Raw genomic sequence first — 14,704 nt, 5'->3', positions numbered from 1 at the left:
ATGTTCCCTCATAAAATATACCCAAATAAAAACATCCTTTGCCTGAATGACAGTTTACTTATCCAGGTATTTTTTTAATTCTAAACTTAATTCTGAATTCTAAAAATTCTTTGACCTGACCAGACCTAGTGGACAGAACACCATCAGATTACAATCATGATGAAGAGATGCATTAACATGGTTTCCCTGAGCTGCTGACCAGTAACCAAACCCAGGGCTGGGTTATTTAGACAGCCAACCCTTTGAAGCACGGTCTGTTACTTGGTAGCTACAAGTACAGACAGAGGAAGAGTTTGCATCTAAGTTGCACCTTGAAAATTTTACTCTACCAGTATTACACAGCAAGCATAGCAATAATAATAATTTACAGAGAGACCAAAATAAACCATTTTCTGAAAAATAACACGATTTGCTCATCAGGCGAGCAATGGTTGTCACCTGGCTGCATGTCTCAAGAGCATGTACAGGAGGAGTCACCCTGCAATGAAGCAGCGGTGAAGGAAAGCTTTTTTTAATGAACCACACTGAAGAAATACTTGCACGCTTGTAATTGTTACTTGCTGACAGGCTTGATTTTTGTCGTCTTTTCAAGCTTCTTAACTGACTTTCCACTGCACTTCAGAGAAAAAACAAATGAAACAAACATTTCCAGTAAAGCTTTCTTGTGCGTGCTGTGCATACGTTCAATGGTTGTCACAAAATGATTGTTTCAGTTTAGGTCAGGATGCCTAACACCTTCACACATGAATCAACCACATGCCAGCTATCAAAGATACCGTATTTTAAGAGGTGTGATCTTGCAAGTTGCACTTGAGCAGGTAATTGGTGGTGATACTTATGACAGAAATCCCGAAATTTCTTTACAGATATAGCCTCAAACCAAAAAGTGGAAAAATCTCCTTTTTTAAAATGGAAACAGAGTGGCCATTTTAGACTAGCATATACCAGGGTCCTGGCTTGCACACAGACGTCGTGCAACCACAAGCAAGACTGCCGAAAGAGCAAGTATGCTATAGGAGAGAAGCCTGGAAGGAAGAGATCAGCAAACCTCTGCTCGTTCGCGTTTTTGAAGAGTAGTCCTCTTAACATACCGCTGACATGGGAGCATTGGACATCAGCCATCCCTTTGAGGGTCCCTTAACAATACTGATGCAAACCCAAAAGCCAAGTGTCTTGTCAGCAGGAGAGCACCCTGCCCTCACAGCGCCTGGGCAGGGGAGCCCAGGCTGGCTCCTCGTCTCCCAGCTAGACCCTGCTGATTTAGCCACCGCCAAGCTGGGACTTGTCATCTCCTAGAAACCTATTGCAGGGCAGGGAACCGTGACCTGTAACATACCGGTATGTGGACTGTATCTGGTTATCCCAGTGTGAGGCACCAGAGCTACCTGAAAGGCAAGAGAAGATGCGAGCTTCATCTTGTACTCGAGACACTGGCAGTGGACCAGTTGCCTGCTCATACAGAGTGCTAAAATCATGCAGTATGAAACTGTATTTTATTTCTACTGTGTTTTGTTAACACCTGTTAAGAGTCGTTGCCATTAAACAAGAGACATCACACGACGCAAAAGAGGATGATGAGGTTTGCTTTATGAATGCCAGATTCAGCAAACAGCTTTACACACACCTCAATGAAACGCAACACAACTCCAGAGCACTGCAACCAGCCAATTAAATGAACCAAGGCTTCTCTCCAATACGAGAATACGGGAGATAATGTGACTGCAATTAATGACACAGTCACAGAGTGAAAGAAACTCAAAACCATCCGCATATGACATGCCCAAGGTTCTAACACAATCGCTACGCTCACCATGCACAAGGACATCACGCAAAGACTTCTCAATCATTTTTAAAGACGGAGCAACCACCACCTACACGAACTCATTCAAGACTAACTTGGGGCAATGGAAAGAGCTTTGTTAAGAAACACAAGGGGAAAAATCTTCTTGCGTAAAGTGTGCAAGTTCAAAGTCTTGCAGGCGATGGGAGAATAAACGTATTTTTGTGGTGCACTGTTCCCATGCAGGTATGAAGCACTAGGCAAGCAGCAGTACGCTGCTTCTTTCACAGGCATATGATACATCAAGCATTATGACGAGCCTGTAATTGTTTCAAAGGGATGGAAGGAGAAAAACCCAGCACAGGCATTGCACATCTGCAAAGTCAGCCACACCGATTCCTTCTCCTGACATCCAAAGTGCTCTATTAAAATACCACAGAGTGAAACAACTAATAACAGCAGGTACCAGGAAACCTGTGCAGTAACTTCTCCTTCCTTCTCCTCTCCATCACCCAACTCTGCTCCTGAAGAAATCCAACCAGAGCCAAAGGAGGACGGTAAGTAAATACTATCACCATACCTAACACCACTTTATTTCCCTGGTCCATGCAAAACATGTCGCAGAAGAAAAGCTGCAAACCAAGTGACTGATTTCACTAGAAAATAAATCGAAGGCCACGTTTAAATTGCAGCGCATTGATCAGCGACAGCCTGGCCCACCTGTGAGCACCATCAGCCCCTCGCACCCACTCATTAATGGAGCCCAAAGTTGTGTCGAAGTAATGCATCTTTTCGAGAAAAGCATTCTGTCTTTCTTTACAAGGCATCACAGCTGATGAACTATGTCTGTATGTCTGTTTCAGTAGGTAATATCTGTTAGAAACATGTGATGAAGCTCCATTTTATGTCACTAACTTCCAGTCACTGATTTTAAATTTTAAATTTATTTTTTTTTAATTCATGTCTCTTCTGTAGTTATTCCCAAGAACTTGGTATCCTGTCCCCTTCAAATTATTTACGTACACTGTTAAATGTTTACCTACCTTTTTTGCTAAACTGAAAATACTATTTTTGCTTGCTGGCATTTTATTCAGTATTAGTATCATTTTCTGTGGTGGTTATTTTTTGGCACGTTCTTAAATATTGCAGATCATAACAATCTGGATTGCAGAATCACATTAAAGAACAAAATCAGCAAAGAACGGGCACATTTCCTAGCATTACCACTTCACCTCTTCTCCCCTCCTGCCTCGCCTTCCAAGATCTTTGACACAGAATATGTATAATTGCCAACGATGAGTGGAAGAGCAGCTCAGCTAACTACCCAGCAGCGCAGGGGAGTGAAATTACAGAGGCGGGATAACCACACGGCATGGACAAACGTCTCTCATCCGATCATCTCTGATCGGTAGCAGACTGTTCTTTTAACCCGCAGAGCCGACATCTGCCCTTCGGAGAGCAAAGCTGTAAAACGCAGCAGACCGATACCTTTGTGTACGATGGACTGAGTACAGACCCAGGTCATGAATCCACTATAAATTTAACTAATCCACAGTAAGTTTGTTTAACTGTGAGCCTGTGCCCAATGTCGGATTGTGAAATGGGAAACAAAGGAATCAGCTAAAGGCAGCTTATTTCTAGCTCTTGCCTTTGAAAGGCTTATCCAGTTCTGCCTGTGTTTGCTGTCACCTTTACCGGGAACATGTTCCTCTATGCTGGTACCTGTTAGCTGGATCTGCCCCGAAGTCACAACGGTTTTGCCAACCAAGAAAAGGAACAACCGTTTGATTGTTCCGCCTCGAACAGCTCAGCTTTCCGCCCCAGCCTCAGCAACGACAGGCTGGTCTGTGCGCGCCGTCTGAACCATCACGTTGTGAGAAATGTAACTAAAACCCACTAACAAGCGTCGGGTTTAAGATGCATCTGCTCAGATGCGTGCTTCCTCCCGAGAGGAGGGTGGCCTGATTTTGGGAAAGCATTTGGCTGCAGAACCCAACCAGGGATTGCCATCACCCCGCAGAGGACGTGGTATTTTCTGGACCACACCCTCTGTAATTCACAAAGCTGTTCCAACAGACCACAGCCACTAAGCCCTGCCAGACCATCCGAACAGATCCCGAAGAATTCCCCAGGAAAACAAGTATTTGATTACCAGTAAATAAGGGAAAGCAAAGCCCCAGCAAACACCTCATAAATTAAAGCAAACTGTTGTCATCTCCCTCCCCGTTTCTCTCATGCCAGTGAACAGAAAACACCCCACGAACTTGACTAGTCAGGGGTATTTCAAAGAGGAAAGTCCCTCCAGATACAAGAGAAAGATCAGCTCTCTGGCTCCAATTCAGGACATTTTATTCCAGCACTAGCGAGAAATTATTATAGGGATGTTAACTTGCTTGGGTTATCCGGACAGGCTGCCAGCATGAACTAAATGCAAAACTTCTGTGCCACTTCACGTTTGCCACCCCCCATACCGTTTCTTACAGCCGGACTACTTCAAAGCAGCCACATTTTAAGGGCAACTGCACTGCTAACACAAGCACTGAATTAAGTACAAATGCCAACCCTTTCCATTCTGCCTGAACATACTGCAAGGGCTTCCACTGCAGAAAATTCAAAGCCAGCTTTGCTTTCTCTCCCCGCTCGTTTATTTATTTTAAATATCACTGATGCCTCTCTTTTCCTGAAGTCTTCCGTACGTCCTGGCTCGCTAAACATCCATCACTCCTGGGCGTGAGTGATAGATATCATTAGTCTTGCATAGCTTAAGGAAATGGCAGCTGAAATATTTCATGCTGAACATACTTCACAGTTTGAAATAAACCCGTAAGGAAAATCTGCCAGAACACCTCAATTGCCTGTTTTTTTGCAAACTGTAAAATAAACTTTGTCCTGAAAGCAGAAGGGGGACTTCCCAGCTCTGTTTTCCGCAAACAAGACAAACTCACTCTGCCACGGGCGTCCGTGTGCCCTCCTGCAAGGCTCTACTCCGAGCTGGAGGTTCCGCCCCACCTTACGGAGGTTTTTGGAGGGGTACGGGCGTACACAAACAAATCCGTGTAAATGCTCATCTTTCCCAACCTGCTTTAAATGAAAGCAGCAGCAGAATTACACCACTGATTTCGGGAAGAGCCCTTATACCCTACACGTTCTCCTACTGCAACACCTAAAATCTTGATGCTATTTAAAGTCATTTCACCAAGAGGAAGAGTAAGAACAAACTTCACAGAGATACGGTCCCCTCGCGCCCTTCCAGAGCCAGTACAAAACCCCCGGGACAATGAGTGACCTGGGATTATGACCAGGAGGGGAAGGCGCACTGCGGGGAGGACAGGTAGAAACATGGCTGTTGGGTTTGGGGTTTACCCCCCCGCAGACGGAGCAGATGGCCTCCGAAGCGTGGGAGACTTGGGGGCCTGACCTGCTTTCAGCACAGCGCCTTATTCGAGTTCCTCCTGTGTGCGTGTGGGAGCACGCACCCGCCGGGTCACTCAGTTAATCTGTGCAAGGCTCCTGCATGGCAGGAGCATGAATCCCACTTCCTTACCGAACCAGCGAGCTCTGTGTAGGTGTGAGAAACAAGGAAGTCTGCAGACTCCCCAAAAGAAAAAAAAAAAAATGTGTAAGATCTTCTTGAGAGACAGAGGAATTAAAGAAAACCATAGCAACAAGTCAGTCCACCTACCCAAACCACCCACCCACCACCAGTTTCATTTGCTGACGCACTTCAAAAACAAGCTGGCTCCTACCCGCTCTGGAAGGTGAGCAAGCCCTGAGAGCTCATTAAATTCCCTTCTCAGCTACTCTTGTATGCCTGCAGCTAGTGAGCAAGTGGGATATAAATAGAAGTTATATAACATCGCTTTGTTGATTCCTGTGCTTACCAAAAAAAAATAAAAAAGGCAGCATGACCTTGTTTTTCTGAATAGCTTGCCTCTGCCTGCTTGTGGAGGACTTTAATCCTGCTAGGGATCATCTTAAAAGTTTATGTTGGACCTGGATCCCACAGGGAGGAATAGGGAGAATGGGCAATTTATGTCCCTGCTCCTTAACAGGACCAGGGTGACACGTAAATGCCGAGAGGATTGCCACACAAGAGGTCCGTGGTACCCAACAACCACGAACAACACAAGGCTACGAGACTGGAGGACGAGCACTGCAGCTGAACCCCGATGCAGCACCTCGCCTCCTTTTTTTCGCCTATATTGCTCAATTGCACAGACGGGCACCTCGAAATCTAAGTGCAAAACCTCCCTTTGGACAAAAAGATTGGACGATGCTACGATGCAGGAATACTGATGGCCCCAAAATACTTCAAAAAGTAGTATTGGCTGCAGCTCAGGTAGGAAGACTAGAAGTGGTATCATTACAACCTCACCTACGCATCTTACTGCCCCCAATAAAAATGAAATCGTCTCTGCAGGAATGATTCCTCGCAGCTTTTGGCTCTCAGGGCATTATTAGTAGAGCTCGCTTGTTTTTAACATGGTGGTGTCTAATGGCTAAGCGAGATCGAGACTTCACTGTGCTAAATGCACGAAAAGACATGGGAGAGAGAGCCGGTGCTCCAGGGGCTTGCCATCTCGAGTCTCCTCACGTGCTGCGGATCAGCGGAGCATCAGGACCGGATTTCCTCAGCGCTGGCGTAACTACCGGTGCAGGTTCAGTGCCTGGTTTTGAAGGTAACTGGGCCGCGCAGGAGGGCCTGGGTTTGCGGCGTGCTTCATTTTGGAGAGGGCTCTTTCACAAAAGGACAAGATCACTGCCCGCAGCTGAACGCAATGGTTGATGTAGGTCCTTATCAACATGGACTTCTTTTTAATGTCATGTTCTGAAGTAACATATTCAGAATGTAAAAAAAAAAAAGATGGTGCATTTTAACTTGAGAAAAACTCATTAAAATGGTGAAAGACATAGGTGATTACTTAATACTTGCCAATAGCTGGCTGGTTTTACATTAGTTTCCTAACCCAGTATTATTAAAACAATGTAAAGAAGATGTAACATCCTATATCAAAGAATTCTGCCTGTTATAAACAAACAGTAGAAATTTGAAGAGACTTTTTTTTATCAAGGACCAAAAGTTCTCAAGTGCTATTTACAAAAGGTTTAGCGATCCAAAGATACTCTTCCCTCGGAAGCATTTACCATCACGTGCGATTCTGTGTGCTCGCGGATTATCTGTGACTGTTGCAAATTTTCTAAGTAGTAAATCTGGTTTAAAAAGTCCAAACCACAAACCCTACAGCACGGTTGCGTCACTAAATCTACGTTTTATATCGCCGATACTTCTGTAACATTTTGTAAAATCTCCTGCCGATTTTGAAGGGCTATCGCAGTCATGGAGAAAAAGAAACTGTAAGTGTTTTGGCAACCAAACAGGACAGGACACATTTAGGCCAACGGGGAAAGTGAAAAAAATAAAGCAGGTTGCCTGGCTGGTTCCAACTATCTCACTGTTGATGTTTTTAGCGTCGCTTATCCTTCCATTTTTGTCATGGTATTTCACAGCCAACGCTACAGCAAGCTGAAGGACACAGATCTGCCTCAGAGTTACTGCTCCATGAAACCTGAGGGCTGTGGCAGGCGGTCAGAGACGCAAGCCCCATCTCCCCGCCCGCCGGCTGGCACACCATTGCACTTGGTTTCTGCAGCTCTCCTACGTGCCACAAACACGAACAGGAATTGGATAGCTCTGGATTCAGTTCCTTTTGTGCATCGATTCTGCAATTATTTCATAACTATTGATCATCTTCGGACAGTCTGAGGCACCGAGTTCAGCAAAGGAGACCACAGTTCACCGTGCTGGAGTTTTCTTACTGGTGGCAATGCATGAGGAGGAATGTCAACTAAGTCCAAGTCCGTGTGTGGTGCAAGACAGAGCTGGAGACAGGAGAGTCACATTAGCCCAGCATTTTAGCCAAACCAGTATTTCCTACTACACCAGACTAACGAAGAGCTGGCTGCTGCGATTTCTGGTATCTCGCTTGTTCAGAGCCCCCCCGCGGTACTTCTGCAATGGGCAGCAGGCTACCATGAGGCCATAGCCCCTAACCCTAACGAGCACTCAAAAGAGGGCACGCAAAATGCACGGCTCCTCTTTGCAGGCTGAACTGAAGAGTTCAGGAAGTTAAAACAACTCGAAGCCACACGGCTTTTTGTACAGTCACATCTCAAAGTAGCCTCACACATACATGGTGAGCTCCAAACCTTGGCTCAGCACAACACTGAATCACACAGAATCACAGAATCACTAAGGTTGGAGAAGACCTGTAAGATCACCAAGTCCAACCATCACCCCAACCCCACCATGCCCACTAAACCATGTCCCGCAGTGCCACGTCCACACGTTCCTACGTTCCTTGAACACCTCCAGGGATGGGGACTCCACCACCTCCCTGGGCAGCCTCTTCCAGTGCTTCACCGCTCTCTCAGGAAAGACATTTTTCCTAATATCCAGTCTGAACCTCCCCTGGTGCAACTTGAGGCCATTTCCTCTTGTTCTGTCACTCGTCACTTGGGAGAAGAGGCCAACACCCAAATTTGCTCTTGCCATGCCGTGATGGAGGCACAACCCTCCAGTCCACCACCACAGGCTCCTCGGTGCTATCTTGAGTCATGGTGGCCCTGGTCCTCATCCCATAGTCAGCTGCTGGGGGAAGGAGGGCTGTAGAGCCAATCCCATCATTGTCCTCTGTGCAGCAGTAGCGACTCTGCTCAGATGCCTTAAAGCTAGGAGCGAATCCCACTTCTTTCCTCAAAAATAATCACCTTTTCCTTGGGTGCTGACTGCCATCACCTCATCCCCTGTGTTTGTAGCCCACCTTGGGAAGAGCTGTGGATGAAGGGGGAAAGAAGGCACCACTGCACTTCCAAGTGGTTGCTCTGCCTCACATCACTTTGGGGTAGCACTTAAAAAAATGCCTGAAACTAATGTCAACAACCTCATTTTACCTTCCCTTGCTGAAAATACCAACATGTGCATGTGGGTAATTTGTCACGCAATCTAACTTTTGAGAAGATCCCTAATTAAAGGAGCAGACCAAAGTCTCCACGGAGAGGCAGTTATGTAAGGGACTTAACTTGCGTTAACTTCCACGGACCAAGGAAACCCGAAACTCTATGGAGGTGAGGCAGAGTAACGGCGCATATAATTTTTATTTTGCGGATGAGAGACAAGCATTACAGAAGTCATCAGCAATTTCCTCCACTGTCACTCATTTTCCAGGGTTGCTTAAACGGAGGAAAACTCGCCGTGTTGCAGTATGCGCAGGGAACGGACCAAGCTTACATCTCTTCCAAAGGCGATGTAGCTCCCCATGCAGCGTGCCTACGAGCAACAGCACCCGCCATGCAAGCTCCAGCGAAGCGCACCCAAGCCAGCACCCTGGGGGGATGGGTGCCACGCGCCAGCCGGCAGCGCCCCGGATGCAGGGCACCTTCGCCTCTCGCCCTTTCGGAGGAGAGCGTAGGGCCAGCGGGGCATCCCCCCCAGGGCTGCTCCGTGCAGAAGCGCTGACGCCAGCTCTCTCGCGGTGGAAGCTGAGGGTTATATAAATTAATAAAGGGGTTTATGTAATTTTCAGTTCAGTGAGCTGCAGCGTTTGTCAAGTTAATTTGTTGTCCGGTTTTGACCCTGCGGTTCTACCTCCACTTCTGTCTCCTTACAAATGAGGACAGGCTTCCCACCGAAAACCAGAGCTCCCGCTGAGTGGGAGCGACGAGCTCGCTGGACACAGCTACACCACTTTTCATCACCACCTCTGTTACCAAAGAACCTGACAGCATTTCTAAGTGAATTCTAAAAACTAAAAATAACCCAGAAAAATTTCCATCCAGAGAGCTTTAGGTGGGCAAAGACCTCTGTCTTTCCCTCAGAACAGTAAATTTATCACATCCACATTCACCCCTCTAGCAAAACACAGAGCGGCGTGGGACTCAGTGTGCCGTACACCAGTGAAGCCTCTTTCCTAAGGTAAACCAGGAGTATTTTTTCTTGTCCTGATCTCCCCCAGATGAATTTTCTTAACAATACAATAAAAAAATCACTCCTGCCAATTATAATAAGGAACATCTCTAGATTTGCTTTTCTGCTAGAGTTGGCAACCACCTACTTTGCCTAGCCTTAATACTGGCCCTGCATGTATCTAATGAAACAGTAACACCTATTCCAGTTATCCCTTCCCAACATCCCAGGGATCTGTTCTCCCACTAACGCTCATGGGAGTTACCCGGGAACTCCCTTTATTAACCATATTACAATCATCGTGTGCAAGTTCCTGTGTGTCAGTACAAACCTTTCGCTTAACTTCAGGCCGAATTAATTTCCCGTGTGAAAACCTGGAGTTAAGAAAACGCCATGCAGGGGTGACACATTTCTGGCTTTGCTGCCAAAAAGCCTTTTTACATAACCTGTCCCTATCCCACCAGTTTCCTATTCTCAAAGGCCTGTAGATAAAAGCAATTCAAGTTCAGTAAAGATTATTCAGACCGAGCACAGAATGAACTCGCTCAGAATACTATAAATCAAGAGCTGCTAATAATAACAAAAAAAATGTGAAATGAAGATAAACTGTGTTAGACCTCAACGACAAAGCTGGCCAATTTGGCTAGGTCAACTTTCATAATGACAAGCGTATCTGATGCAAAATGAACACAGTTATTAGTCCAGAGACTGAAGATGACTATTCCACTGGCAGTTACTGGAAACTGCCGTAGAACTTCAGAAAATCCACTCTGCAGGCCGCAGAGGTTGTGAAGCCCTACCTACCTCATCCACAAAACTTACCAAAAGAACATAGATTAGAGAAAGATCAGGATAAAAGGCCATGGAAAGTATTGGGTTCATTTTTGTAAGTGCATCTGGTTTCCATAAGCAGACAAATTTTGCAGTGGATTTTGTAAAAATGAAATCTTACTAAGTAGGAGACCATCACGCTGCTGCACTCAGTAAATCTTTACTGTGCTGTAGCGAAAGACTGCTTTAGAAAACGTGCTGGATTTGAAGCTGTGCAGACTAGCGAGTACCCACACAGCTCCCCTGGAAGGGCCCTGCTCCCCAACAGCTGGGCTGCACCCAGAGCCTTCTGTATTTTCTGGGTGAGCTGACAGGCTACTCTTCCTGCATGAAGACAGAAAAGCTTGGTTACGTGAGTTTACAGTCTCAGGACGCCAGTTTAACCTGGACACCATTCAGCAATTACTCTGGGAGATACAGACCTGAAATAGTGATTTTACTGAAGAGCTAAACCTCCACCTTCGCTTCGATTCATCAGCGTTGAGCCAGCTGTTCTCCCAGAAGTTAAGCTTCATGGTTGGCGGTTTTTTCCATTAAAGTTTTAGTTACTTGGCTTTCATGACTCAGACAGAGTCATGAAAGATCAGAGTGCTGAATGTGTGCTGTTCTTGACTGACATTGTAGTAGTCCCCATGGGCCCTGACTGTGCTAGAGCCAGAACAAGTAAAGCACTGGGGAACTCACTACCTAGCACCAGGAGATTAACCAATGCAGAGGTAAGTCAGGAGCATCTTTGTGCACTGATAAACCTTCTTTTTTGCCTTTTGCTATCAGGCTGCTGGATTGCTAGAGCATAGAATATCTACATTACAACTGCTCCACAGGATATTTTCAATAAAGTCTCATCTGTACTTTGCATGTATGAGTAAGAGCTCCTGGGTGTGTCCAAGACCTCAGAGCTTACAGCATTAGCTGTAGGCATCACAAGTCATTTGGTTCCTCAAACACTCTGTACTTAAAAGCAGCCCTACACCAGAGCCCCCTCCCAGCCCTCCACGGCTGCATTAGAGCACGTACACGCACCCAGTAACTGCTGGCTGCCCACAACGTTTTCTAAAGGCAAAGACAACTGCTATGCACTTATTCCTGCGTGGGAAAGGACGGAAAATAGTTACTCTGGTTTGTGGAAGTAACATCTACAAAGGCAAGAGTGCAACAGAAACCGGCAGGACCGTAAGGCGCGGATGGAAAGTGCAATGCCATTTGCTATAAGCACCCTATGCCAACAGCTCATTCCTAACTGCATAGTTATTTTACAGGCTCCCAGCTATCGACAGCAAATGAAAACTAAAGAATCTCCCTTTTTGGTGAAAAAGGTGTCTTGAAAGCAGAATTACACCACTGATTTCAGGAAGAGCCCTTATACCCTACATGTAGGAGTAGGAGACGGACTGCAGATTTCCCTGTTTGTTTTGAGCAGATGAGCTAAGGAATCTGCTTCCAACACGGATTCGCACACAGTGGGAAGTGACTCTACTCAGTTCATTAGTTCTGGGTTCCAGCACAAGCAAAGGATCTTTCCATGTCAGGCTGGTGCAGAATTTCTTTTTCCTTCCAACATGACAGCGTGAGGTTACCTGAGGCTCCCTGAGAGCTAGGAAGATGAAAGCTCAACTTCCTTTACACTGGAGAAGAGCAGGGAATATAAAGCAGTGACCCTCCCCAAGGAATGTTCATCCTGTCATTGCAGTTTAAGGCGACACGGGAGTTTAAACGCTTGATTCCCACTTTGTCTTTGCAAAGAAGCTTCAATCTAGAGCATATACGCAGGGAAAAAGAGGGTACTGATTACAGAGCCAGTGAAGGAGCCCCAAAAGGCTCCCCCTTCTCTCAACAGAAGTTTGCATGAAAAGAAGAGGTGCTGCTGTAGAGATCTAGCGCATGTTTTAGCCATAGTGATCAGTGATAACTAGTCAGCCCCACGTGACACTTAACCAAATCTCACCCCGTACTGCTGCCCAAAGGATACAGCTGCTCATTAGCACATCTCTGGTCAGGTCTGAGCCACACATTTCTACGGGATCAAATCTGTTTTCACTGGCAGGCTGGTTTTCCACCAGATCAGCCACTTAATTCAACTCACCCCGCAGCTGCACGAGCCGTACAAAGAGGGGACAAGCAGAGCTAACCGGAACAGGACAGTCCATTGGGGCAAGGGCCCCCAGACAGATTAAGCACAACACGGGGCACTACCCTCAGTCTGGTCAAACAGTTCTCCCAGAAGGTGCCACGGAGGGTTAGTTAAGAATCACGTCATCACTGTGGTGGCTCTTTGCTGCTGCTGCAGCGATACCAGAGACTGCATCTTTCAGTAGTTTGGTTTTCAGGGCAGAAACAAAGGACTGGGGAGTGGTTAGACCGCACTGGGAATAGTGGGCCATGTATGTAAGGTTTTTATAGTTATCTTTCCCCAAGCTCTTCTGAAAATGTTAGTGCTTTAAGTACCTAAATAAATGTTCCTAATTAGGATGCACCATAAATGGCATCAAATTATAAGCCTAAATCTGTATGTATATCTAACATTTGGATGTATCACTTCTCTGAGTGAAAGGAACCATCTGCAAAATTGACCTTCTTAAACAGAGCACCGATTGTTTTGTTCAGACATGTGAAATGCACGGCAGTGGGGAAGGAGAGGGAATAGCCATGCGAAAAGCCCACTGTCCAAGACTGAAACAGACTGTTTGCAAATACAACACATGCAATGTCAAAAGAATAAGATATTACATGTTCAATAATCTTTGTGGGCATGTTTTGCCGTAATAAGGTTTTACTTTCTGTTTGGAAGAATACCATACAAGCTAGTTGGTGTATGTTCGTTAAAATCCATACCAGGCGCAATTCTCATTTAGGGAAACCAAATCCTTACTTAAAACACTGAAACAAAGGACAGCACGACTGCAGGAGAATGGTGGTGGTCTGGAGCTTACCATGCACTGTTATTTTAAATTCCAGTCTGAAATCTAACAACTAGTTGTAAAAGCTGCTGAGCATGTTGCAGCTGCTTAAACTTACTCCTAAAAGTAGTCACATTAACTTATGCTACAATGCTGTTTTGTTATACATTCCTCTATATTGCCCTGGGAAATACCTCAATTACCAAGTGCCCAGGCAAACATTTAGTAAGTTAACTTTTGCATGGTAGACAGTGATATTTTTCTTAATTACAGGTCAAAGATCATTTAGTCATTTCCTCTCCCATCTCCTTAACCTCCTCAAGTTTCCTGGATTTCATAAAAACATTTCCCTTCCCAACACGTTTTAATTATAAGCTTGACATTTTCCATTTCCCTACCTGTATTGTAGTGTTCCCACCTTCCAGAAGGGCAATGGCTAGCAGGATGCTCTCATGGAAGACTCTGTCACTGGTGGCATTCATGATGAGATCTATGACCAGGTTGGATGCACCTTCTTTATCCAGATGACACTGGACATCTGCCAAACTCATCTCACCTCGGCTCATTGAACTCGATCCAGAGCTTCCTCCTATAAAGGTGATGAGGAGAAACAGGCTGAGATTCACACCCCACCACCCTACGGTGATGGCACCTCTTCTGCTTTGAATTATTAACCTACCCTGAACGATGCGCACACGCTTCTTAACAGCGATGAACTCAGCTCCTAGCATTTCTGCAAGGAAGAGTTTGCGCCTCAAAGCACGCGTGGGGCGTGTTGTAAGATGGGCACTTAACACTGCTCTAACACGTGCGAGTCTGCGGGAGGTGGCGTCCTGAGGAAGGACAGCCTGGGCTGGTGATGGGAAACAGTTCTTGCCACTGCTCCCTTCATTAGCAGGAGAAGATAGAAAGAGGGCTGGTATACTGGAAGAGGATTCTGGAAACAGCGTAGATTCAGGGATACAAAGAGAGGTAGAGGCTCTGCAGGACCAGTGAGGGGACGGAAAAAAGGCGAGAAAAATTCCAGAGGATGGCAAAGCCAAGGTTCTAGAAAGTGGAAGAGCATGGCAGTAGGCAGCACAACACAAGAACAAATGAAATATATATCAACTTTCGAAAATAAGGGGAAATAGGTTTTTTGAGGGTTTTTCTTTTTGGGTTCTGATCAGGCCTGCTTTCAACAGGAATACCCACTGTCTTTATTTGAAGAGGCAAACCCCACTGAACTGTGCT

General features: G+C 45.8%; 1 protein-coding gene across 2 annotated transcripts in view; it reads right to left on the bottom strand.

Moving 5' to 3' along the window:
• Positions 1–14,704, bottom strand: part of ITPR1 (inositol 1,4,5-trisphosphate receptor type 1) — a 167,338-nt gene that overhangs the window by 50,688 nt on the left and 101,946 nt on the right. For both annotated transcript variants that reach the window (XM_059823204.1, XM_059823205.1), the window contains one exon: positions 13,870–14,060. In XM_059823204.1, the coding sequence (XP_059679187.1) occupies positions 13,870–14,060 (191 nt within the window). The remainder of the gene's footprint in view (positions 1–13,869; positions 14,061–14,704) is intronic.

This window comes from Gavia stellata, chromosome 12 (assembly GCF_030936135.1).
Source record: "Gavia stellata isolate bGavSte3 chromosome 12, bGavSte3.hap2, whole genome shotgun sequence".
Taxonomy (NCBI): domain Eukaryota; kingdom Metazoa; phylum Chordata; class Aves; order Gaviiformes; family Gaviidae; genus Gavia; species Gavia stellata.
The sequence above is the reverse complement of the archived record's forward strand: the minus strand, read 5'-3'. Positions and strand labels throughout refer to the sequence as shown.